The 27,324-nt window shown below is 44.8% G+C and overlaps 1 protein-coding gene across 4 annotated transcripts in view; it reads left to right on the top strand.

The window, feature by feature from the left end:
- LOC149862964 (uncharacterized) overlaps positions 1-27,324 on the top strand; it is a 50,735-nt gene that overhangs the window by 10,505 nt on the left and 12,906 nt on the right. For all 4 annotated transcript variants that reach the window (XM_090050547.1, XM_090050545.1, XM_090050546.1 and 1 more), the window contains 5 exons: positions 1,088-1,241; positions 2,571-2,777; positions 21,470-21,622; positions 25,928-26,015; positions 26,664-26,835. In XM_090050547.1, the coding sequence (XP_089906673.1) occupies positions 1,088-1,241; positions 2,571-2,777; positions 21,470-21,622; positions 25,928-26,015; positions 26,664-26,835 (774 nt within the window). The remainder of the gene's footprint in view (positions 1-1,087; positions 1,242-2,570; positions 2,778-21,469; positions 21,623-25,927; positions 26,016-26,663; positions 26,836-27,324) is intronic.

Raw genomic sequence — 27,324 nt, 5'->3', positions numbered from 1 at the left:
AGTTTAGACAAGTCACCATGGAGCTGCAAGATTGCCTTCTTCCTTAGATAAGACTGTACTTCAAGTCACTGGGCTTTCTAATTAAATTGCTTAGGTATAACTGGGGCAAGAATTAGATAAATGATTTCAATAAGGGTTTGGCAATGAAAGGCGTACAGAATTGCCCCCAGTGATCTGGAGTTTGGGTACATTCATAACATCATCATGAGTTCAGCCTGAGTTGATTAATGCCCTTTAGCTATATTCATAATTACATGAACTGAGGGGTAGGCAGTCTCTAACATTGGTTGCATTAGGATTAATAGTTCATGTTTGAAGCTCATTTGCATCTCATTTCTTTGTCAGTTGTTTGTTTTTCATGTAGCCAAAAAATTGTTTTCCATAGTAACAGTACAAATAATAAAAAAAAATTATAATGAAGGCATCCGGTTGGCTTTATTAGCCTGATGGAAGTAACATAGAAAGAATATCATTTCCAGGTGTTTGTACATTTCTGTTTGTTATGGTTACAGGTGTGGACAGTGACTATTCTACTGGAGATGAGTTTTCTTCACCTTTCTACAAAGTGCCAGGAAACTGTCTTGTTTAAGATTTCTACTAAGGGTCGTCTGATCTCTGATGAAAAATCATTAAAGAATGCTTTGGAAACTTGTATTCATTGCAGTAACTTTTCAGAATATATAGATGATGCACTATTTTTGTATTCCTTGGAAATAGAAATGGCTTGAATCAAAACTTAAAACACGAAGGCAGGATAAAAAATCTTTACATTGGTTTGGAGATTTAGCTTTGCCACATTGAATTGTAGAACAAGACACAAACGCTGCTAGTTGAAGAGACCAAGGGCCATTTGATAGGATTTTCATACTATTTTCACAAAAAAAGGGCCACAGGTTTTGGCTTATAGTGAACACCTCTATTCACTCCATGGTGTTACTGCTGTACAAGAATTCAACTGAATTTTTATGTTGCTGCCAAGCTTGCTGGAGCTTATGCTGCACTGTTTACAGTAGTGCTCTCAATCTTATGCCCGAGAACCTAAAAACATGATACCATGTTATGTTATATATGTGCTTTTGGTTTCCAGTGGCAGGTCTCCAAGGGCACTGACCATTGAGCTGTTAAAAGAGCAAGGTTTTGATGAGACAAATCCTCTCCCTCTATTACATGCTCATAATATCACAGTACCTGGTGCAGCAGCTGGCTGGTGTGATGCTGTTTCCCTCTATGGAAGCAAAAAGGTGAAGCTAAATCAAAGTGTTTGCTTTATAAACAAAGATTAATACACTTGAAATTTCTAATATGCTTGATGATTAAAAATTAAGCAATCTTTCCCCATTATCTTGTCTGTTAAATCTGTTATTTTTTCCAGCTTTGTTTCCTTTTTTTTTTTTTCTTCTCTCAAGTAATTTTATGACTGAAAACCAGTTTTTATGATAGAGGTGTTTGAATACAACTAAGTGCTCTTGCCATCCCTGTAGGAGCCAAAATTACCAAGGATGAGGTTAGAATTAAATTGTGCTTTTTCCTCTAACTTTTTCTTAATTTTAAATTAAAGGGCAAAATTTTTCAATCTTAATGTTTTATTTATATAGATGATTTTCCTTTTATATAGATGATTAACCTTATTTTATAAACATTAATGTTCAGTTACAAAAGTAACTTGCGTTGCATGTGTAGGTGGGTGGGGATTTTTATACTCTGAAGCCTGTTACAAAGGAAGTATAGTTCCATCTTATGTTGCTACTTGCTGTACTGCATTTGAATAATTGTGCCATTTCTCCCTCCCACTCTCTCTCTCTCTCTCTTTCTCTCTCTCTCTCTCTCTCTCTCAACACTACCACGTTGCTTTCAAGAAAATTTGAGATACAACATGAGGACTTTGCTAGTGACAGTAGCTAATATTTAGTCCTGCTTGAACTAGCGGGATTTAAGATGCATTAGAGATTAGATGCTTTCATCTTTAGGGAAAAAGAAGAATAGTCGGGATGCAGCTATAGCTGGTTCAGTACTTGGGGTGAACAAATTTGTTAGCAACAAGGCCAAGTGAGGGGAAAATGCTTTCCCAGCCTTTTGGAGCACTCTGAACCCTATGCTGTTCTAGACAAACTTTTATTTCATTGTGAATAGGTAGGAAAAGGAAAGTACTAGTGTTCTGAAGTCTGAATACCTCCTGTACTAAAAGAAATCCAAAAAAATTCTTTATCCACAATAACATTAACCCACATATTAAATTCAGTGGAGAAATAGCACGGGAGCAGGAGGAAAGTGATTTGGTGTTACTTAATTGTCATTGCTACAGATGTTCAGTGCATGTTGGTAATTGAAGTATGGTATAACAAATATAACACTTTACCTGCCAAGTGTCATATTACTGCAGTGTGCTGCAGCTTATGCTAATATATTTGTACCAGCTAAGTCCCTGATTGTTCAGTTTCATGTACTTTACTTCGCACATGTGAACAGCCTTATTACTTCTGGTGAAACTGCTTGTACATGCATGTTTTTGCCGTATGGAAGCTTTAATTGCTAATTTAATAATCTGGAAGTATTTTGGAATCCTCCTTCAGCTCTCCATGGGACAGATTCTTCAACCTGCCATTGAACTGGCTGAGAGAGGCTTTCCTGTGGCAGAGATAACTGCCTACCATTGGAAGCGTGACATCCATGTTCTGCACGCACCTGGAAATGAGCATGGAAAGGACCTACTCATTCATGGCCAAGCACCTCTTCATGGACAGGTTTTCTGCAATCCTTTTTTGGCTAACACCTTCAAGGTAAGGAAGTGCATATGTCTGAGATTATAACCACCTGGTCCTCAGAATCAACTAAGTAATCCTTACATTTTTTTACTTTAATTTTATTCTTTATTGAGGGCTCAGTTCTTTGTTTCCTCTACATCCAAGTTTCCCGTAAACTATTTTGGGAAGCTGGTGTGCAAGGAACACAGATCCAGCCTCTTAAATCATTTAACGTAAAGTTAAATAATGGCAAGTTTCAGTGAAAAGGACTCTACCCAGTGCTTGTCAGATTTCACATGCAGCAGAATTCTCAGATCCTGAACTTAAATGTTATGCATTCCCTAACATTTCCATTGAGCTCAATGGAAACTCAGTGGGAATTAGTAGAGTTCACATCCTCGAGGATAGTGTGCCTCATTGTCTACACTTGTTTGCCGTTTCACCTGCAGAGAATTTATTTCTCAATGGATATATATCAGTGTACCTGAGAATAGAACTTGGCTGAACAGTGGAATATAACCATATACATTTAGGGATCTGTCAATCAGCAGAAATAAATATAGCTAAGCATGGGACAAGTAATGGGACATCAAAGGTCTCAGGTTTTGGGGCTTAGAATTTTGTGAACTGTCTGAAAAATATAGCAGAGGGGCCAGATATGGTATGTCTTTTGGTCACACCCCTGTGTTGACAATGCAGCTGCATGCTACACATGGAGGAATCTGTGGTGGGAATCCTCTCCAGCAAGGACGTCATCTGCTACTGCTCACTTCTAAGCGCAGGGAATTTCCTTCCTTCATTAATTCAGCTTCCTTGCCTCTCACATTGGGAATAGAGTAGGAGTCAAGACTGCTCACATCCCATTCCTCTTTATCTACTAAATAGTTCACATCTGCTTTCCAATATCTACTTTCCATTCTCCTTCCATTTTTATAATCGCTGAAATATGCTAAATTACATTGCTTAATAGGTGGGGATATCAGTTTCTTAAATAAGGGACTTTGCAAAAGAAAAGGTACAAAAGCACCTAAAATTCAAGGGTAAAATCTGTTTACCATCATGTCTGTAAAACTCTGGCCAAGCTACATTAATTGAAGAATTTGGTTCCTACAACTCATTTGCTAATTTTTTACCTGTGAAGGATATATGTTTACATCATTGTAAATGGAAAAGGTGAGTATCTATTTCAACTTCACATTAGTATATCCATTTGTAGTCTTCTTTACATAAGAAATAACATGAATTCAGAAAAATCCTTTAACAGTGACTTAGAAGCACAAAATGTTGTACAAAATGGATTTTAACTATTCTTTAATAGGAAATGTTCTCTGTAGCCAGCCTAATGGCTTGGATGTATTAGGCCAAATTCCTGTCTCATTTAATCTGGTTTGGCACCATTGCTTACAAGCTACTTCTTGTGTTTTATAAGGGGGGGGGAAAGGCTTATGAAATAATGTACAAAAGTTTACAGATGGTATTTGGAAGTTGCTTCTGCTCTTTATTCTGTCTTTAAAAATGCTAATATACTACTGAATGCGAGTCATTCTTACCATATAGTACTTACAGCCATGTGCTTCTCAGTATTTACTTACAAATAGTTAATGAGATTATCAGGTTTGTATACAGACTCTGATTTTCTCAGCATCTGCAAACCTAACATTTTAAAGTTCCTGGGGCGTTTAAAACTGTGGTTCACATGTATTTGTGTGTAAGAGGTTACCAATAAAGGCACTAGCTTGTGCAGGGGGAGGGTATTCTGTACCGGCTCACAGTCATAGTGAAACAGGCCAGTATGAAGCCCCTGCAGGATTGGGACCCAAATCACTAGAAATCTCATATAATACTTTTTTTGTTTAACATATGGCTTTACTTTTAACACATTCATTTTTATATAATCATAGCTAAGAGATGAGTATTAGTAATTGATTGTATAGTAACAATTTGATTCATTAGTAAGATTACGCAAATGGTTGATATGGTTGGCTTATGCTGCAAAACACTCCTGGATATTTTAGTAGTTTGTGTTTTATTGCTTGTTTTTTTTATAAATGCTTTTGGCAGCTTTGGGAAACTTCAGCCCCGTTAACATCATCCATATTAGACTTCATATTATTCTTTCTGCTGAATAATACCTACAGGCTGGGGAACTCCCTCTTTGTCAGCATAGAGGCAGAAGGGATCTTGGAGTCATCATTGATGCCAAGATGAATATGGGCCGGCAGTGTGGGGATGCAGTCAGGAAGGCCAGCTGCACCTTGTCATGCATCCACAGATGCATCTCGAGCAGGTCCAAGGAGGTGATCCTCCCCCTCTATGTGGCATTGGTCAGGCTGCAGCTGGAGTACTGCATCCAGTTCTGGGTGCTGCACTTCAGGTGGGATGTGGACAATGTGGAGAGGGTCCAGAGGAGGGCCACTTGCATGATCAGGGGCAGCAGGGCAGGTCCTTACAAGGCTATGGGACCTGAAATTATTCAGCTTTCACAAGAGAAGGCTGAGGAGGGATCTAGTGGCTTGTTACAGACTAGTCAGAGAGGACCAGCAGGCATTGAGGGAGTCCCTGTTCCCTCAAGCACTACCAGGAGTAACGGTCATAAGCTGGCAGAGGGTAGATTTAGGTTAGATATCAGGAGGTGCTACTTCACGGTCAGGGCGGCTAGGGTCTGGAACGAACTTCCAAGAGAAGTGGTGCTGGCTCCTACCCTGGGGGTCTTTAAGAGGAGGCTAGATGTACACCTTGCTGGGGTCATTTGACCCCAGTATTCTTTTCTGCCATGGCAGGAGGTTGGACTTGATGATCTGCTCATGTCCCTTCTGACCCTACTAACTATGAAACTGAACAATGTGAAACAAATAGAAACCCTAACTGCCTTCAGAAAACAACAAAATACCAAGCTGTCACCCAGTGTGGCTGTCTGGGAGCAGAGGCCAACAACCTCTTCAGTTCAGAAGCCCCTCTGATAAAACACACAGGTACTGTGTCACATTTGAGTGCCTGGCTTGTGGGAAGAGATGGAATAAAAAGTGATCAACTGTTTATGTTGCCCCTGGTAAATTCATGATTTTGCTTAGAAGACGCTGCTACGGCCTAAAATGAGAGACTTTATGCAGCACAGTAATATCACTAGGCTAATATATACTGGGTGAGATTAAAGAAGTATACCCTGTCCTCTTCCAACCCACTTCAGTAACTTGCATATAGCATAGCTAGTAGGGAGAATTTTTAAAAACGGGTCAGAGGGCCAGCCAGCAACAAAAGTGGGCTAAGAGCACTTTAAGAGCATAATCCTGTCAAAGCTGATGTATGTGTCTTTCTGGGCTACCTTCACAACTATGTTCATAAGTCTTGGTAGTATTGGAGTGAAACTAACTGTGATCGTCCAGGAAATGTGTCAAAGGCAAGAATTTTTCTGCAAGTCTTATTGAATGAACTGTAAGGCTAGGGTAAACTTACATAAGCTTTCACAGATTCATAGATAGAGTGAGTTGTAGAGTCAGAGATTGTTAGGGGCTGGAATGGACCTTGTAGTTCATTGGGTCCAGTCCCCCTGTACTAGGAAGGAAAAGACGGCTGGGATCAAGTGATCCCAGTGAGGTGACTGTCCAGTCTCCTTTTGAAGATTTCCAGGGTAGGTGACTGCACCACCACTGGAGGGAGTTTATTCCACAGTCTGGACACCCTGACTGAAGGAGGTTTTTCTGGAATTGAGCCTGAAGTCGCCTTCCAGGAGTTTGTATCTGTGGCTCCTGGTCTTCTGCAGGGGTTCCCTGGTGAACCAAGTTCTTGATGTACTCCCCTGATGTAGCAGTAAGCTGCTACCAACTCCCCTCTTAGCCTTCTCTTTTGTAGGCTGAAGAGACCCAAGTCTCTCAGCCTCTCCCTGTCTTGCAAGTCCCTGACAATGTGGATGGCTCTTCTCTGGACCTTCTCAAGTTTTTCCACATCCTTGTTGAAGAGCGGCACCCGGAACTGGATGCAGTACTCCAGCTGTGGTCTCACCAGTGCAGAGTACAGTGGGAGTATCACTTTCTTAGTTTTGCATGACATACAACAGTTAATGCATGCCTGCGTGCTGTTTGCCCTGCTGGCCACAGCATCACACTGCCAGCTCATTTTCATATGATGGTCGATCACTACCCCTAGGTTCCTTTTGGCTGTGGTGCAAGTCAAATTGTCACCACGGAGCCTGTAGGTATGTTGGGGATTGTTTGCACCCAGATGGAGCACCTTACACTTCTGAGTGTTGAACTTCCTCTGGTTCCAGTCTGCCCAGCTCTCCAACCTGTCCAGGTCTGCCTGTATCTGCAGCCTATCTTCCAGCATGACCACGCTCCTCCATAACTTGGTGTTGTCTGCAGACTTGGTCAGTAAGCTTTCCACCCCCACATCCAAATCATTGATAAAGATGTTGAAAAGCACCGGTCCAAGCATGGACCCCTGAGGAACACCACTGTTCACTTCTCACCAGGGTGAGACAGGTCCATTCACGAGAGCTCTCTGGGTCCTACCATGCAGCCAGTTTTCCACCCACTGAACTGTTGATCAGTTAAGCCCACAATCTTCCAATTTTTCCACAAGGATATCATGAGATACTAGGTCAAAAGCCTTTTGGAAATCTAGGTATATAATGTTGACCTCCTCTCCCGTGTCCAGGTGGCGAGAGACCTGTTCGTAGAAGATGAGACCTACCCGTGACAAAGCCGTGCTGGCTGTTGCTTGGAATCTTCCCCTCAGCAAGCGTATTGCACACAGATTCTTTAATGAGTTTTTCCAGGATTTTCCCTGGGATAGAGGGTAGGCTGATTGGCCTATAGTTGCTTGGGTTCTTCCTTTCCTCCTTCTTGAAGATAGGCACAATGTTGGCCCTCTTCCAATCCTCAGGGATCTCCCCTGTGTGCCACAATTTCTGAAAGAGTTTTTCCAGGGATTCTGCAATGACCTCAGCCAGCTCCATCGTCACTCTGGGGTGAAGTCCATCTGGTCCTGCTGACTTGTAAACGTCCAGCTGTTCTAGTTGGTTTTGCACCAGCTCAGCGTCCACAGAGGGAAGGCTATCATTCCCACCATGCTCCCTGTAATCTTTATCTCACTTGTCGTTCCCCTTGGTCTGGTGAAATACCGAAGCAAAGTGTGGGCATTTAGGAGTTCAGTTTTTTCCTGAGTGTCCATTACCAGCTGTCCTGAGGTGTTAAGCAGGGGCCCCACACTTCCATTTGTTTTCCTTCTGCTCCCTACGTACCCAAGGAAGGACTTCTTATTGTCCTTGACTCCCTTGTCTAACTTAAACTCAGTTGCCGCCTTAGCTTTCTCAGTCATTTCCCTACAAGTGCAGACCACGGTTGTATAGTCCTTCTTGAGAACTGTCCCTAGTTTCTGCTGTGTGTACACTTCTTTTTTCTTTTTCAAGAGGACCACAATGTCCCTATTGGGCCAGGAGGGCTTGCCAGCCCTTCTGCTACCTTTCCTCTTCATGGGAGTAGTTTTCTTTTCTGCTTTGAGGATTGTGTCTTGAGGAAAGACCACTTTTTGTACACCTCATTTGCCTTCCATCCCTGGTCCTGCATCGCTTCCCCTACTAATGCCCTGAGCCCTTTGAAATCCAGGACTTCAATCCTGCTAGTTGATTTGTCAACCTTGCAGCGGACAGTGAACCTGATGAGCTCATGGTTGCTGTTGCCCAGGCTACCCTCAGTGTTCAAGACACGTACCAGATCATTTCCTTTGGCCAGGACTGTCTAGGAGAGCGGTACCTCTGGTTGACCCTTGCACTTCCTGGGTCAGAAGTGCCCCTTGATTACCATTAAGAAGCTACATGACGGATGCAACCTAGCCGAGTGTTCTTCCCAATCTATGTCGAAGTAATTGCAGTCACCCATGACAACCAAGGTCCTTGCCCACGCGGCCTCTGTCAGTTCTGGAGAGAACTCCAGATCAGGCTCCTTCCCTTGGTTCAGTGGCCTGTAGTAAATGCCCACAGTTAAGTCTCTCTCACTTCGCCCCCCTCCCTGTGAAGCTTGACCCAGAGGGTTTCTAGCTGCTTATCTCTGGAGCCAACGTCAGCTTCCATAGAGGTATACTGCTCCCTCACAGAGAGAGCTACCCCTCCGCCTTTTCTCCATGCTGTGCAGGGTGTAGCCCTCTACAGCTATGGTCCAGTCATGCAAGGAGTCCCACCAGGTCATATTGCCTCTGTGATCCCTACCAGGTCATATTGCCCACTAGAGAAGGAGGGCTAGCTCCTGCTGCTTGTTTCCCATGATCCTGGCATTGGTGTGCAGGTAGCTGAAGCCCCCAGCCGACAGCCTCGGTTTCCTGAGACGCTGTGGGAGAACTGTTCCGTTAGCGTTTTCAACAGCTGTTATCGTAGTATCCTCCATGTGGGAGCTTTCCTGTGTGCCAGTCCCCAGGCATGCTCCGCTTGGAGTTTCCTCATCCCCAGCAAAGTCAGTTTAAAACCCTGTCTAGTAGATCAGCCATCCCAGCTGAGAACAGGGACTTACCTCTCCATGTGAGGTGGATGCCATCTTGTCCCAGGAGTCCTCTCACCCTGAAGAGCGTGCTGTGGTCAAAGAAACGGAAGGCCTCGTGGTAGCACCACTGTCGAAGGGGTCTCTTTACTTCTTCCACATAGCCCTCCCTTTTGGGCTGCAACAGGGAGCACAGAAGAAAAATCTACTTGAGCCCCCAGTCTCTTGAGCCCAGCCCCCAGAGCCCTTTAATCACCCATGACCTGGTCCGAATTACTCGTGGCCGTGTCGTCCATGCCCACATGGATGAGGAGCATGGGGTAGTAGTCGGAGGGGTGGATGAGCCTGGGGATCCTCTCCTCAACGTCCCAGATGCGGGCCCCGGGAAGGCAGCAGACCTCTCGGGCCGAGGGAGGTCTTTCCAGTACAAAGCGTTCTTTTGGGGGTCTGAGGAAAAGGCTGCAGGTTTCGGGACTGGAAGAGTCCAGCGAAAAGGGAGCTCTGAACTGTGGGTTTGGTATTTTTTAAACCTGGAAAATGCACTTGAATTGAAGTAAAATTGGACATGATACTCACTAGTACTATTCATAGTTTAATCACTGTTCTTATGCTAGCTCTCGTATTCTTAGGAGATTACATGCACATGATATGAAGACACTAGAGCATTTTTTTTTTTTAAATGGGAATAAAAAAAAGTGCATTTAGCTAGGTGTCTGTAGTGTTTTTACCTATTTGTTCAGCTGCAGGCTGATGTAGCTTGATTTTGTTAGATGTTTCTTTGCAGTCTGTTTTATGCCTAAAGAATATACAAACTCCTGTTTCCCTGAATACAACAGGAATCTTATAGCCAGCCTACAATGTCTTTTGTTCACAGTTCCAGACACAATACACAGTTTGCTCGGACTGTTTTGGGTGGGGGGAGGGAGTCCTTCCCCTCCCCGCTGCTTCTCTGGTGTTTTCTGTTGCTGCTCAAACTCTCGAGTCTATGTAGCTCCAGCAGTCTGTGTCTTACCATGTGCATTTGTTATCAGTGCCATGGATACTTTCTTCTTAGCTTGGCAATGCAGGGTTCATATTCTGGGCCAGGGCTTTTACTGTTTCAGTTTTTACTAAACAAAGGAGTATTCTAAAAGGTCCCTTCTGTAGCCGGAATGAGGAGGGTATTGATAAACCTCACTGAAATCAATGTATGTAATCCAGCCTGGGACAGTTGTTATGCTGATAGTTTACGCGCATAAAGCTCTTTTTCCGTGTGAAGTATTAGGTTTGTGAGATTAAAGTTAAAAGATGCTTTATTCTGTGGTTATAAGTAAACAAATGGAGGCAGCTGTATTTTTCTCATGTCTGTGGGCATGATAAAGGATGATTTTAAGCAGAGGAGAAATGTTTTATTATAAATGGCTGATTAGTGAAGGGTCTGAGGCAGTCTGAATTAAATTAGTTTTATTTCCATAGCAACTCATACTGCTTCCTGGCTAACTTGGTTTGAGTAAACATAAAACTGAAATTAATGGGTGATGGCTGTCCACTTATTAGTGAGCAGAGGCTCATCATAAATATCAGTATCCTGAACAGACAAAGGCAATTTACAGTCCAACATTAAGGTTATAGATTCATAGATTCATAGATTCATAGATGCTAGGGTCGGAAGGGACCTCAATAGATCATCGAGTCCGACCCCCTGCATAAGCAGGAAAGAGTGCTGGGCCTACATTACCCCAGCTAGATACACATCCAACCTTCTCTTGAATACCCCCAGGGTAGGGGAGAGCACCACCTCCCTTGGGAGCCCGTTCCAGACCTTGGCCACTCAAACTGTGAAGAAGTTCCTCCTAATATCTAATCTAAATCTGCTCTCCTCCAGCTTGTGGCCATTATTTCTTGTAACCCCCGGGGGCGCCTTGGTGAATAAATACTCACCAATTCCCTTCTGTGCCCCCCTGACGAACTTATAGGCAGCCACCAGGTCGCCTCTCAACCTTCTCTTGCGGAGGCTGAAAAGGTCCAGTTTCTCTAATCTCTCCTCATAGGGCTTGGCCTGCAGGCCCTTAACCATACGAGTGGCCCTTCTCTGGACCCTCTCCAGGTTATCCGCATCTTTCTTGAAGTGCGGCGCCCAGAATTGCACGCAGTACTCCAGCTGCGGTCTGACCAGCGCCCGATAGAGGGGAAGTATCACCTCCTTGGACCTATTTGTCATGCATCTGCTGATGCACGATAAAGTGCCATTGGCTTTTCTGATGGTTTCGTCACACTGCCGACTCATGTTCATCTTGGAGTCTACTAGGACTCCAAGATCCCTTTCCACTTCCGTGCCACCCAGCAGGTCATTTCCTAGGCTGTAGGTGTGCTGGACATTTTTCCTCCCTAGATGCAGCACTTTGCATTTCTCCTTGTTGAACTGCATTCTGTTGTTTTCTGCCCACTTGTCTAACCTGTCCAGGTCTGCTTGCAGCTGTTCCCTGCCCTCCGGCGTGTCCACTTCGCCCCATAGCTTAGTGTCATCTGTAAACTTGGACAGAGTACATTTCACCCCCTCGTCCAAGTCGCTGATGAAGACATTAAAGAGTATCGGTCCAAGCACCGAGCCCTGCGGGACCCCACTGCCCACACTCTTCCAGGTCGAAACCGACCCATCCACCACAACTCTCTGGGTGCGACCCTCCAGCCAATTCTCCACCCACCGGACTGTGCGGTCATCCAAGTCACAGCCCCTTAACTTGTTCACCAGTATGGGGTGGGATACCGTGTCAAAGGCCTTCCTGAAGTCCAAGTATACGACATCCACCCCTCCTCCTGCGTCGAGGCGTTTTGTGACCTGGTCATAAAAAGAGACTAGATTGGTCAGGCACGATCTACCTGCCACGAACCCGTGCTGGTTTCCCCTCAGCATAATTTGTCCTGCCGGGCTCTCACAAATGTGAGCCTTGATAATTTTCTCAAAGATTTTGCCAAGGATGGAGGTGAGACTGACTGGCCTATAGTTACCCGGGTCCTCCTTCCTCCCCTTCTTGAAAATGGGAACCACATTGGCCCTTTTCCAGTCCTCCGGGACTTGACCCGTGCGCCACGAGCGTTCAAATATTCCCGCCAGTGGCTCTGCAATGATGTCGGCCAGTGCCTTCAGTACCCTCGGATGGAGCTCATCCGGGCCTGCCGACTTAAAGGCATCCAGTTCCTCCAAGTGACCCTGCACCACCTCAGGGTCCACGCATGGAAGTCTGGAACTCATGGAAGTTATGTTGCAAGTGGTTCAGATACAAATGACAGCAAAGAAACAGACACCTAATTAAGATTGAGAGCCTGTTGATATGTAACACCATTTACACTAAAAACAGATGCATGGGCTCAGTAGGATGAAACATGCTGGATTACTTCATTTCTTTTTTAGCATGAAATCATGCTGTCAAGTGATATAGCAAATCTAGTGTGACTCTACAGAACAAAGTAACATTTAACCCATTTAACAAGATAAGTGGAAGTTTTTCTTTGGGTGGGGGGAGTGAAAATTCTCTGTTTACCTCAAATCTGGATCTCAGAGGTAAGTCAGTTACCACTATTATTACAAAACATACAATAGATACAAATGCCTCATTCACTAAATGCATGAGCCTTAACATGAAAGAAAAGTTGTTTTACTATTGTTGGAGTGGTTCTGATTAGAGAAGAGTAGTATTTCTGATTTTTTACTTTTTTAAAGGGAAAAACAAGTCCTTACTGTTAACCTAAAAGCTGCAGAAAAGCTTTTTTTTCCCAAAAGTTTCGGTGTTGTCTCTTAAATATTTGGATATGTTATAGTTACCAGAGCTGGTGTATGGATCTCCCAAAACAATCATAGCTTTCCGTGGAATTGGGTTCCCTGAATTATGCCACCCAGAAAAGTAAAGCAGTCTTCTTTTATTCATAGCGTTCTTGTGAAGCTTCCAGGTTGGAAACATTAAAATGTTGGACTTTTAAAAAAATACTCTATAAGAAATATTTCACACCAATAGATTTTTTTCTTTTGATGTCTTTGGTTATATCCCAGCTTGGGCTTGACACTTCCAGATGAGCAAGTAAGACTTTAAATTTTCCATGTATTCTTAAAAACAGGCTATTTGCACAAATGCTTTCCCCTCAGAAGTTAAATACTAAAGTGTCTTGAAGAATTTTTGTTTGCTTTTTACAGACAAGTTCTAAATTTTTCTAATTCAAAAATGGTTAAATATTTCTTTTTTGTTTTTTAGCTTGTCTACATGATTAAGGAAGGGAGTTTTATTGTGATTCAGTTGATTTAGTTGGCTCTTGTTATGGTCTGGTACTAATTTGTTAAATATTAACCTGAGTTGAACACTCCCTTGTATGCAGAGATGATACACCTCCCACTGTTTGTCCTCTCATCCCTTCAGTACCAGGTACCTGTGACAAAATGTACTTCTCATTTTGCCCTTGAAGTTACAATTTTCTATTCTATTAGATTATTGCAGTGCTCTACCTTTGCGTTGGCTGTGCTAGAATGCAACAGTGCAAAGGTTAAGATTCACTTAGCTTGATTCAGATCTCACTAACAACAGTGTAAACGAGGAACATTCAGAGTCATTTGAGTTAACAGCAGTGTGAGCATAAAACCAGTGTCATGCTCTTCTGTCCTCACTGAAGTTTCATTCAGTGATGCAGGATTTCCTCCCTGTTTATATAAATAGCTTTGTATGAAGAGTCTTTCTTTTAATAATTCCAAGATATTCCTCAGAAGTAATAAAACACATTTCAGTTTAGAAGAACTCTTTTCCTTTATTTCAGTGATACGTTGTAGCGTGAATGTCCCTTCTAACAGTCAGTTAGTGTCAATAGTGTCAACTACTATACCAGACAATGTCATCTTGCTGTTTCCTTTGCTACCCTGTCTGTATCCATCTGGCTCATATTTTGGTAGCAGGCTCCTAGGGGTGGACCTATCTGCCTCTATCCTGTGATTGTATTAGTGCCTAGCACGGGGGTGGGCAAAATATAGCCCGCAGGGCCATTCTATCCGGCCTGCAGGGCCCCTAAAAAAATTAAGACAATTAATGTTCATCTGTCTTTGGCTTCTGCCAAAAATGACAGGAACCAGGGGCAGTAAGACCCAGGGAAAGCCCGGTGAGCTCCCTCAACAGCAGGACCTGCCTGGCCCTGCCTCCCCATCCAGAAGCCCCAGCAGGAGCTTCTGGCCTGGGACCATTTGGCCGCCCTGCACCAGAAACTTGGGTAAGGGGGGAGGGGAGGACCCTGGAGAAAAGTGGCCCCTCTCCCGCCCTGTGGCCGGTGCTCCCCGCTGCAGCCTCTCGCAGCCCACGCAGGGCCGTCCTGAGCAGGCACAGGCAGCCCCATGTGGGCTGTGAGCGGCTGCAGCGTGGGGTGCCAGCCACAGTGTGGGAGAGGGGCTGCTTTTCCTCCCATGCTTAGCACCAGCGTGTAACCCACCCCTGCTGCCAGCCTGGGCCCCGCACCAGCTCCAGGCTTGCCCACTGGGGCTGCTTCATAGCAGCTGTGGCCCCTCTGCTTGTTGCGCTGGGCACTGTTTGCTGCTGCTGCCCACCCGGAGCTCGCATGCTGGGCAGCCCAGAGGCAGTGGAGTCAAACACTGCTCGGCGCGGCATGTAGAGGGACCACAGCTGCTGCTGCTGTGTACAGCCCTAACGGGCAAGCCTGGAGCTGGCACGGGGCCCAGGCTGGCAGTGGGGGCAGGCTACAAGCTAGTGCTGAGCATGGGGAAAAGTGGCCCCTCGCTTACCCTGTGGGCTGTGAGTGGCTGCAGCAGGGAGTGCCAGCCACAGGTCGGGCGAGGGACCACTTTTCTGTGCGCTCTGCACCAGCTCATGCCCTGCCAGGGAGCAGGGGGTCAGGGCTGTACACTGTTCCCCACCTGTACCGCGGGGGAAGTGAGCGGGAGCATGGAGCCCGCACCACTGTCCTGGGGCTAGCACTGGTGGGGCCCAGAGCAGGGCAGCAGGGGTACAGGGTCCTGGCTGGCAGGGACTCTATGGACCCAGGCCAGCTCCCCCCTCTCCCTATGAGTGCAGCCCAGCCTGACTTCACAGACCCCTGCCAGCCTGTGCCCTGCTCTGGGCCCCGCTAGTGCTGGCCTTGAGACATTGGTCCCGAGACATTGGTCCCAAGACATTGGGGCATTGGTCCCAAGATGGTGACCAGGGGGCATGGCACCTGTCAAGGGGCAGGGCTACCCATGCGGCCCTCAACAGCTTGCCAAAACTGGGTAAGCGGCCCTCCACCCAAAATAATTGCCCACCCCTGGCCTTGCACATTAGGTTCCCAGGCACTACTGCAGTACAAATAATACTGATTTAAAGCTAAGGAAAATAAATCATTAAGTTATGGCAAGTATTGCTGGGTCTTGGCCCCATTTGATGTGTGTCTGGATTACATGGTAACAAGTACAGCAGAATAAACTAAATTTAACATATAAACCATGTTGTTAGCACCAACTAAACAAATGAAAAGGATGCCTCCAGCTCCTTATGTCTTCATATTCCTCACCCTCCCATTGTTCATTTGCAATCAAGAGTCAGAGCAGTTGTCTGAGGTCGGGGGATTCCAACATCCCCATTTGGTGTCATCCCATCTGTTTGGACTTTACTCTAGTGTGCTACTTCCTCCTTCCCCAGCCTGTCTCTATCATCCCAGATCCGTCTCTTGTCTTAGCTACTACTGTTTCTATGATCAGTGCACTCCCTGAAACATTGCTATCCCTGTAGCTAGATGCACGCTGCCTGGCCAGATATTCATTAGTGTCCTGCAGGCCTCAATTTGGGGTAGTGGTGGCTGCTGCTCTCCACCCATTTGCCTAGTTTGGTTTTATGTACTTTCTAGGCCTCTTCCTTCTTCATCTGCCTGTACTGACACAACACAGCCATCAAGTTGATTTCTTCTCTTGAATTAAAAACCCCCACCTCCTACCAGAAAGATGTTCCTATGAATGCTGGTACTTCCACACCTAATTCCTGGGCCTTGTAATTATTATGGCTTCTAAAAGGGTGAGGGGGGAAGAAAGAAAAATAAGAGAGAACTGTAACTATAGTGGTCCAGTCCTGCACACATCTAAACCAATATTAGACAGACAGAGAGGGAGAGACTGACTCTGTGTTCTGGAGGCATGGGGGCAAACTCGGCAGAACCTGAGGGGGAAAGATTTAAAGGAGATGTCATTCCTGCAGTTATGAGATACATAAGGTTGCTCCCTCCTACCCTCTGGCCTAGGGACAGACATTCAAAAAGCCTGAGCCTGAATTGATTCAATCTTTGCAGGTTAGTCTAACCTGGCAAGGCTAAACTCTTTTGTAACTGCATAGACATCCCTGCTGGACCAAAGAATTGCAGGCACATGCTTGCAGTGGCTCAGGCTAAAAGCCAGGGCTCATTAGGGCAGCCCTCCCTTCCTCTCCACAGTGCTGAGCTGAGGGGGGCATAGCCAGGCCCTGGCAGGATGCTCTGATTAGGGTGGGGTCCCCCCCACCTCCTGCTGTTGATAACAGAGCATCAAGTCACACAGCAGGCAGTTGCACAGCAAGTTATCATTTATCAGCCCATCAAATAAAACAAAGCATCTCTCATTAGTTCAAGTTCTTCTTAAACAACTTTTTCTAAGGAAGGAATGGAGGGACATTATCTGTTGATTAGCTCCAAAAAGCCCTAAACTGACATTGTCCTGTCTGCCTTTGTCCTGTCTCCCACAATGCAGACCAGAGCCAGCATGTGGTATGCTAGCTAATGCTGAGAGGTTTCTGTGTAAGGCAGAAGAGAGGAAAAAATCCCTGCTTGAGCAGGCAGTGGTGAGGGGGAGGGGAGGGAGCAGGAGGAAGGCAGGCAGATGTTTGCAGTCTTTGCCTGAGCTCCAGCCAGGGAGCAGAGGGGAGGGGCCAGCTCTGCTGTAGAGCAGAGAGCCCAGCCCAAAGAGCATGCTGGGATGCTGGGGGACTCTGGTTTAACTTAAACCAGGAAGCGGTCTGGGACAGACATTGCATAAACCAGTTTGACCCAAATCAGTTAAGTCTGATGCTACTTTCAACCAGGTTTGTCAGCTGGTTTCAGCCATTTTCAAACTGGTTTATGTTTGATGTTATCTGTTCTATTACAGGTTTAAACCAGTTTCTGATCACTTAAACTGATTTATGTGTAATACCTGTCTCTAGCCGTGGTGTCCAGCTTCTTTGTCTTCTGTAGACCAGATCCAGATTACAGGGCTTTAATGCTGCCATTGCTCACCCCCCTTTTCCCCTGATGCCAGTTATGGTCACCACTGACAGCTAGGCTTCAGGTATGATGACAGGCAAGAGGGTATGTGGAGGGGGAAGTGACCAGCAGCAGCATTTCCCCACTGAGTGCTAGAGCTGTGCTGACAAGCCCCTTGGGGCCTGCAGGCCAGCCACCAGTTAGACAACTGTGGCGTAGGGAATTCACAGCACACCTAAATCTGGGTTTTCCCTTGCCCTGGCGTAAGGAAAGGGGCAGGAATAGTACAGAATGAGCTATGGAGGGAAGGTTTTTGACTGCTATAAAGCAGAATGCCAGGTGTATCTTATGCTGGGGTTGGTACATAATCAAATTTGATCTGTGTAGGCAGTAGCTGTGAATGATTTCACTGTCAGATTTACTTTCTGCTGCTGTATTGGCATCAGCATTGGAGGTGTCCAGATGGAGGCTGGACACAGTTCGACTGCAAACATGATCAAAGACTCAACACTTCAGATCCTGAATAGAACTTGCACAACAGGAAGTCCATGTGTTATTTTGTCTTAGATGAGTATGTAAAGACAGTAGTGTCTTTGCTTCTGTGTTTGCCACTGCCATCTGGAAGCTCTGTGAAAGGACTGAGAAGCAAGGATGGACTCCTGAAATTCAAGATTCTAATGACTCCATTTAATTACTTTAGGTCTATTGTACAAATGATGTACAGTACTTATTTTTATTGTTCCTTTTTAACTTTGTAATTAACTAGTAAGTGTAACTCTTAAGATAGCTGGGAGTTTACTCCCTTGAATGTAGCCGCAAGCTTACTCCTTTTTTCAGTCTGAGAAATGTTTTTTTCTTGTATGGGATGATGTCTTTTAAAGATATCAAATATTTGAAAGACTCAGTAAATACCCCAGCTTGGAAATGACAAGCTGTGCATGTAAATGTACTTGCAAGCAGTATCATTTTGTTAGCATGATAACACATCTTTCTGTCTTATTTAATTACATAACTATGGAATTCCTTTCAGCTCTCAAAAACGTCATTGCCATATGGTCTGTATGCTTATTGCTTGAGCATCTGTCACACCCTTGGCTATCTGAATAAAGAGGCATGTATTTCACATCCAGGCATACAATTATCTATATTAAGTCAAAGATGCTTAACATACCAGTTACTGAGAAGTTGAAGTTCCAGTATCTGAGATTCCTTAGTGGCTTTCTATAAATGTAGTTTCTTTGTACTTGGCTTGCACTTGTCACCATTTGGTAATGATTTATCTAACCTGAGGTGCAGCCCTGTTTCACTTACCCCTGCTGGTGCGGGCCTGCCTCTCACTTGAGTTTGAGCATGTGGTCTTCTGGTGGACAGTGCCCACCTTTGAGGAATGCTGGGCCGTCAGAGGGGCACTGTGCCAAGTCGAGGGGGGACGCCTGCTCCTTGCGCTGTGGTGCCACCACCTGTTCAGGGTGCGGGGGCAGGTCCAGCGAGCTGAGACTTCAGGCTTTGTCCATTTGGGCTGACCCCTGATGTCCTGAGGCCCCCTTGGGCTTCCCCACTGACAGAACTGTATATATGTATATATTTCTTTGTCCTCTGTTTTTTTTATTTTTGTCTGGAGTGTGTGGGCAGGCCTTGCAGGCCATGAGCCCAGGCCTTGTACTTAGGACCAGACCTTCAGGCCAACTTATATGTAGTCCTTACTGCCCCCTACTTGTCACCCTCCCCAGAATAAATGTTTCTAAAAGTAAAAAACAAAAAAACCCCAAACCCCTATGGATCTTTCTCTGGACTTTCATAACATAATCAAGGCTGCTTCTTGTCCCTATGCTGACAATGGTTAGCAACGTTTTTGGGCAGTGCACCAAAAGCACGCACAACCTTGATTTGTAAGATGTTGATGTGCTAGGGTCAGAAAGTGGGGGAGCCATCAGGCTGATGAAGGGTGTTTGTATCCTAAAGCTTGCAAAGTAGACTTTTTCCAACTATTTTAGTTGTTTTAATAAAAAGTATCACATTTACTCAAAGAACCTTGTCTGCCTATATCCTTAAACGAACACAGCTACAACTATACCTCTCAAACGTGGAAGATTATTATGCTGCCTTGTGATTATGACAAACATGGTGAGTCTTTGTCATCGTCCCCGATAGTCTGTAGAAGTGCTGTGAAGCTTCATAAGGTTATACAGCAAAAGTTTTGGGTAGATCAAATGCTTAGTGCCACCTGGTCTCTCTGGAGGGAGCTTCATGTGCCTCAAAAGCCATGCTAAACTGAATGAATTCTTGACCTCCCTGCAAGGGAGGGTTGGGAAGATGGCAGAGTTCCTCCATATTAGGTACTGAGGAAAATGGATGTTGCATAATTTCCAGAGACAGGTTAGAGCCTACAATCTATGTAGGCTCCCCAGAGCTCCAGGAGGAATCATGGATGTCTGTGTCCAAAGGTCATTGTACCACTCCTGCCATGAGGCTGTGACTGTTCAGCCCTGTGCATTTCCTAGGGATTATAAAAACACAGTTAAAATAGTAATCACTACCACATATCCTTTTTTCATCTCTCACTTAGCGTGTTTCATTTTTATTTGACACCTTTAAATCATTTTTGTATGGGCAGAATGTGTGTTGCATAAACAACTGTATTCCAAAAAAAGGGCCACGCTTAGAAAATTATAAGTGCCAAGAGAAGATTTATGAAGATCTGGTTAGACGATGGTTGTAGACTTTGCTGTGGTTGTATGCAAAGTCACTGTATATTTAATAGTTACTGTGGTGTGTTAGCAGCATATATTCTCATTTTATCATGATCCTTAAATGGCAGGTTGCATCCCATGTAAATACCTGCTTTGTACTCTAATAATAAAAAATGCATTATCAAAGGATTACATAGTGCTGTATGAATATCGATTACATTTTATAGGTAAGTAAAATGAATACCAACATTTTCAAACTTGGATTCTTAAAATTAGTCATTTATGATCATGCTGAAGTACTCAGTTAATGGGCCTACATTTCAGAGGTGTTGAATATACCGTAGCTTTAATTAGAGGCCTTAGGGTGCATGGTATGTGAAATGGGTGACATTTCAAACTCCCTGAGTTACTAAGTGCAGCTGGAAAGTCTTGTATTCCTCTGAAAGTGCTGAGCTGCACTGGAAAAGCTTTGGAATAATTGACAAGCATAGACCAGTGGTATTTTCCTGTTGACAAAATTCTATACTGGTAGGGTAAAGAGATCTGAGTGGGTTGTATAGGCTACAGGACAGAACAGAAATTAGACCATGTCATCCAGGATGCACAGCCGTTTCTGGAATCTAATCTATGTAGTGAAATCATTTCTGGAGTTGAATTGACCTAAATCGGTGGTGTCAAACTCATCTGCCCCCACAGGCCAGGTAAGTGATGCAGGTCTGATTTGTGGGCCAGATGAACAATCCAGCGCCAGTTCCACAGGCTAGAATAGGCTTACCCCCCCTAACCCCACCCCTCAGCTACCAGGTCCAGTGCCCCTGGCCTCTACTCTGGCTGGTCTGGGACTGTACCACATGTGTCACCCACTCCAGCTGGTCTAGGACATGCACTACACACAGTGCACACCCCAGTTTGTCTGGACTGGGTGCTGTGTGTCACGGACCAGCTGTAAGAAGTGCTATAGGCACTAAATCTGATATGTAGGCGGACCCAGACTGGCCCAGCTTGGGTATCACTTGCAATGTATGCATCAGACCACCTTGGGACCGATGCTGTATGCAGCATATATCTCAGACTGGTTGGGCCCTGTTCACGAGGTTAGTTTGGTACATGCCCTGTGTGGGTCATCTGGAGTCCCAGGGGCAGCACTAGGGACCTGCTGATGAAGGTCCACAGGCTGCATATGGCCTGTAGGCCACATCATTGGCACTCCTCACCTAAATCATCCATGTATGATTGTAATTGCAATGATGTAATTATCAGTCTCTTTGAGATGAAGATGCCAATTTGACATCTATCAAAATAAGTTTCCAATCCTGCACTGCTCTTTCTATGATAAACTCAAGGTGTCATTATAATTAACTTTCAGGAGATAGCAAGATGTGGAAAGAAAGGATTCTATGAAGGTACAATTGCAGCAGCTGTTGTAGAAACTGTTCGGAGACATGGAGGAGTAATGGATTTAGAGGATCTTAAAAGCCATGTAACTGATGAAGTCAAACCGATTTTCACAAATTATAAGGTAGGAGGGATTGTTCAGTGCTTTGAACCTGGTAGCGCCTGTGGGCCAGGATTTCCAGGTTTGGCTTGAGTAATTACATGTACCTATTTGCCTGCCTACCATATCTATCAATAGCTAGCATACACTGTGACTCAGGGGCTTGTCCTTGACAACCATATGGCCATTTTATGTTTATTAAGACCATCTATATTGGGGGTGGGCCGGATCCATCCTGCAGGTGGGCACCCACCAATTAATTGTATCAGGCCCAGCTGATGTCTGCCCCATCTGTGCTTCCCATGGGGCTGAGTCCCACGTAGGGTAGCATGTGCTATGCTCCCAGTGTCCTGCACCAGGGGGCCCCAGCCCTTACCAAGGGCCACAGCTTCCAGGCGGGGTGGCTGCTGCTGGGCTCCTCCAGCGACGATGACTCCTGTCCCTGTTGCAGTTCTCTGAGCAGCAGATATGGAAGGGAATCTGCAGTATTGAGGGAAGCAGGATTGGGGGTGGGCTCTGCCTGCAGCTCACTTTAGTCCTGCTTGTGGATGGCTGGGCAGGGGAGTGAGTGGATGGAGGAGAGGGATGTATGAGCTTGGCTCCTTGCAAAGCCCCGCCAGGCACATGTATGCCAGGCAGATGAGGCAGAAGCAGCAGCTGCAGGAGCCAGCCTGGGATTGGTTATAGTCCTGTCAGGCAGGTACAGGACAGGCAGGTGGGGCAGAAGTAGCAACAGGAGCCATTGCAAGCTTGGCTGCAGCTCTGCCAGGAAAGCACGGGACAGGCAGACGGGGTGGAAGCAGCAGCATCAGGAGCCAGCTCAGGGTCAGCTGTAGCCCTGCTGGGCAGGGGCAGGACACAGAGAGCAAGAGAGCTCATGGCACCAGGCTTGGGCTTCCTTTCTTCCACCCCACCCCCTCGCTTCTCCTAGGAACTTTCTTTGCTGCCTACCGGCGGCAGCTGCTTTCCCACCTGTTTGCAGTGCTGCAAGCCAAGTAGGCAGCATGGATCTTCCACCCCACCACTGCCAACCCCGTCCACCACACGCGAACCCCACACATCACCATACCCTACACATATCCCACATGTACACCCACACACATCCCACACATACACCCATGCACACCCCTCCCACCCACCTCTGCACAGCCCCACCATGCCCACACACTCCCACACCCCAACCACTCCTCCCATACAACCACCTACCCCTCCCCTCAATATACAAACAACGCCCGCCCCTTCCCAAAAGGAGTATTTCTTGGGCAAAGGAAAATACTTCCCGCAGCAAAGGTCAGGGATTACGGTACAGGACTTCTTGCCCCAAGATTGTGACCAGGGGGTAGGACTACCCTTGCGGCCCTCAACACTTCACCAAAACTTGTTAAGTGGCCCTCCGGCCTAAATAATTGCCTACCCTTGACTTGTGTTCACTACTAATTATGTGTGTGCACATGCATTTCAGCTATATGGTCAGGTTAGCTCTTCATGTGCAATTATGCATGTATGATTATATGATTATTCAAGTCTAGCATGAAGAGTCCTTCTTTGTTGATGATTAGTTAATTGCTTACTCATTTTAAGATAAATCACAAAATGTAGATTCAGATCTAGATTTTGAGTACCAGAGTTTAAACTGGTTCTTTTTTCCTGATATGTGGGTATGGTTCAAACTTCTTGAAGTAAAGAAGAAGCAAGACAATAGGTCTGTGCAAAACAGCACTGTTTCATTTCAACTTCCGTTTTCTCGTTTTGATGGAACAATGTTTTCATTTCAACTTTTCATTTCATTTTGAAGCACTGCTCCATTTCATTTCCCTACAACTATTTTGCTGTTTTGATGATGTTTTCAAAGCTTTGCCCGTAGGCTATAATGGAGAATCATGAAAATGCCTATAACTTTGTCATTTCTTGTCTGATTTGGATGAAAATTGCAGGGATGGTAGCCCGTTTTGAGGGCATGAAGCCTGCCAGGTTCCAAGGAGACAGGTGCAGGGGTTTCTGGAAAACTTTACCTCAAAGTGCTGACAAGCAAAACGTGCACTTGCTGGCAGCAGCAGCCTCCTGTCATCCCATGTGCAGATCTGGGGACTTGCACCCCTAGGGTGGCTGTGGGGCTGTGCCTGATTCTTCCCAAGGGTGTGGGCCCCCAGATCTGTGCTCAGGTTGATGGGAGGCGTCTGGCAGCCCTGGGAGGGCAGATTGAGCTCTGTGGGGCTGGTGGAGCCGGTGGGAGCACAGCCCTGGCTCTCCCCACCTCCCGCCACCAGGCTGTGCTTCGACCGGCTCCACCAGCCCCATGGAGCTCAGCCGAGCGGCAGGAGACAAAGCACTGCTTTGGTTCTCCCCTGCCTCCTGCCACTGGGTGAGCTCTGTGGGACTGGCAGAGCCAGTCCGAGTGCAGCCCTGGCTCCCCCCCACCTCCTGCCACTGGGCTGCACATCGAGTGGCTCCACCAGCCCCATAGAGCTCAGCCCAGCAGTGGGAGGCAGCGGCACAGCCAGTGGCAGAGCCGCTGAGAGCACAGCCCTGGCCAGTGGCTCTCCCCCGCCTCCCACCATGTGACAAGCCTCTAAGCCTGTGACAAGAAAAGAAAGTACAAGGAAAATTCAGTGTTGTTGTTTCATGGGCCTTCAATTCTCCTTAAAGGGTTTTGTGTAAAATGGTACAATATTCTTCCTCCTTGCACCACACTGAGTCACTGGGTCCCGCTGAGCCCTTTCTCCCACAAAGGAAGAAATTTTGGTAAATTAAGCTCCGTGAGAATTGTTATTATATAGGAAATACTCGTGCATTTTTACTTCAGCATTTGTACCTGTTAAAGTTTTCTTAGTTCCTTCTGATGCTGAGAATTATTTGCTTGGGTGGATAATTGGGCTTCAGAGCATGTGAGAGGGTGATATTTTCATTCTTACAATGTGAAAAAGTATGTCTTACATACGTAGGAAAACTGTGCTCTCATGCCCAGTTATTAACTAAGGCGTGCTAAAACACAGTGGTGTTTCCTTCATTAAAGAATATGCTCCCTTTAATCCAGGACTTGATGGTAATCTCATTACTTACGGAGTAACACACCCACTCTGAGTAATGTTCCTAAATTTAGAAACAAAGGAATCTGTCCAGCACAGTTTACGTACGTTATTTTGAAATAGCTGAATATGTCAGGGCCCAGACTTGCAGAGATTTCTCAGGGGAACCTCTGATTGCTGTCAGAGAGAATATTGCCCAAAGTAAAAACCATAGAATGCAAAATACATATAAATAGTCCCTGGAGCAGGGACTGAAGTGTAAGTAAACACTGGGTTTACAGGGTTGGGTGTCTTCTTCAGCCCTCCCTCTGGCCTGATTAAGCCTGAATTCTTCCCTGTGGAGTAATGCAGGAATGCCGGGTAGCCTGGGCAACTGTTCTAACCACTGAGATAACAGGGTCCCTCAGGCAGTTTTTTGTATAATGAAAGCAGCTGTGTGGGCTGTTGTTTTGTCCAAAGCTAGATTCGTTTGGTCTTAGGCAGGGTGTGAGCCTCCCTACTGGGTTGGATCTCTTGGGGGTTTTGAACAGAGGAACATCTAGTTTGGTTTTAGGATTTTGCTTAGCCATGAGCTGGGCATTGAGAAGCTCAGCTCCGGTGGCAGCAGTTCCATACAAAACAATCCCGTATAGATCACATTTTTGGGCTTAAGTGCTTAAAGCAGAACATGATTGGAATTCAGGTACCTAGGTCCTTTTGTGCATCTGGGCCTTAATTCTGTACTTCAGGCAGTACTCCTACCTTTTCTTATGGGAACTCTAGAAGAAGGGCTCCCCTTATCTTCTGATGCTTCCAGCACACTTTTGCTGGAGCTGCCTTTTGGGTCCAAACATGTAAGGTGCCCACTTACAGTAGCATCGTAAAGAGATGCTAAGCCCCCCCTCAGCTTCCAGTGGAAGGTGCAGTCTCTTATTTTGTGTGCACTGAGTAAAATGAGTCCACAACTTGGCTCTGGATGTGGTTTTGGTGTGTAAAAGGGCTTGGCAAAGCAGACATCTCTAATTCTCAAGCAAAGTTTACCCTCATGAAGGACTGGTATTTCAGCTTTATGGCAATAATTGTAGCTGAAAGCATTACAACTCGTGGTAGGTCTAGGATATAGCATAGGCAGTTGCTTATTAATGTACAAAGTTGAGAGAGAGAAAAGTATCATCTTAATGTTGCCTGATTTCCTGTTTCTTTGAAGAAATCCTAGTTTCTCTTGCACTGTTAATGTGATATACAGCACAGTAGTTTATAAAATGCAGAAAACACATAGAGTGTATATATTTTAAAAATGGAAAAATAACTTCTCTTGTTCCAGGGTGTGAATGTTTGGGAAATGCCTCCAAATGGACAAGGGATCACAGTTCTGATGGCCCTGAACATTTTAGAAAATTTTAACATTAAAGGTATGAGTTTCATTGCAATGAAATTTTTCTTTGGAGAGTAACTTAAGGAAACATGAAAGAAATTTTCAAAAAGATTAAGGTTGTCTTTCAGGTCTCAAGAGCATTTTCATCAAAGTACAAGCAGAAATGAAAACAAAATGGCCATTAAAATAATGTGTTAAACAACTTTTACAGATAATAAGTTAACTCCATTAAGTTAAACAGTACAGTAAAACAAAGTACAATAGGCGCTAAATTGGGAAGGTTTTCTACTATGTTATATATTACTACTTGGATTTATTCTTTTGGAAATTCTGAAAGAAATTTGTAAGTTTAGCAAATAATGCCACAAGTTACAAAAGAAGCCTAACTATAGCTTCAGAAACTGATTTTATGAATGGCTTGGTATCAGTTCAGAAATGGTGTTTGTTCATTCTGTGTCAAGTGTTGTAGAAGATTTAATACAATGAAAAGCTACAGCTAAAATTTGAGGAGCAATAAAGTTAAAGTAACAGCATGATTATTTCCTTTGGGTTCATAAAAAGGATTGACCAAATTAATTCCTGTTAACACTGGTAAGACACAATGTTTATACGGAACAAAAGAACACTGAGCATTTAAATATTATTAAAGCTACATCTAATGTGATTTTGTTGTTGCCGTTTTCAGAAATGGGCCATAACACTGCTGACTATTTACATGTACTGATTGAAGCTTTGAAACTCAGCTTCTCTGATGCTTTCTGGTTCTGTGCTGATCCTCAAAAAGTTCCAGTGCCAACAAAAGAATGTCTCTCCAAAATGTACGCTAAAGGACGCTCTGAGCTAATTGATTTACAAAGGTATGCACTACCTTGTTTGCTTTTAATAATGTAAGTGCTTTTCTGATCAGAGGAATTAGAGTAAAATTCTATTTATACAAGTTGCTGGAGTTCTTCATTTATTTCTGTATATTTGCTCATTTAACTAAATGTACTTGATGAATTGCTGTTTATTTTAAAACAAATCTGCCTTTGTATTAAAATGGTCAGTGTAAATCACCAAAGTATACTATTATACTTTATATATGTGTGTGTGTATATATATAGACATATAGATATAGATATCTATAGCTATAGATAAAATAACATGATAAGAAGTGATAACAAATATGATTCAAAATAGGAATGGGTAGGGACTCATTATACTCAAGGAATGGCTGTGTTTAAATTGCAATAAAATTGATAGGCCTAAGGAGGAGTCCCTTAAACTGTTCAAGTCACCCAGAAGTGATAGTTGATACTCAGGGCTAACACATGAAATGTTTTCTCTGACCTTCTATGTTAAAGAAA

This window comes from Crocodylus siamensis, chromosome 6, assembly GCF_052110815.1.
Source record: "Crocodylus siamensis isolate JL-2025a chromosome 6, ASM5211081v1, whole genome shotgun sequence".
NCBI classification, from domain to species: Eukaryota; Metazoa; Chordata; order Crocodylia; family Crocodylidae; genus Crocodylus; species Crocodylus siamensis.
Note: the sequence above shows the minus strand (reverse complement) of the source record. Positions and strands in the feature narration are given on the sequence as shown.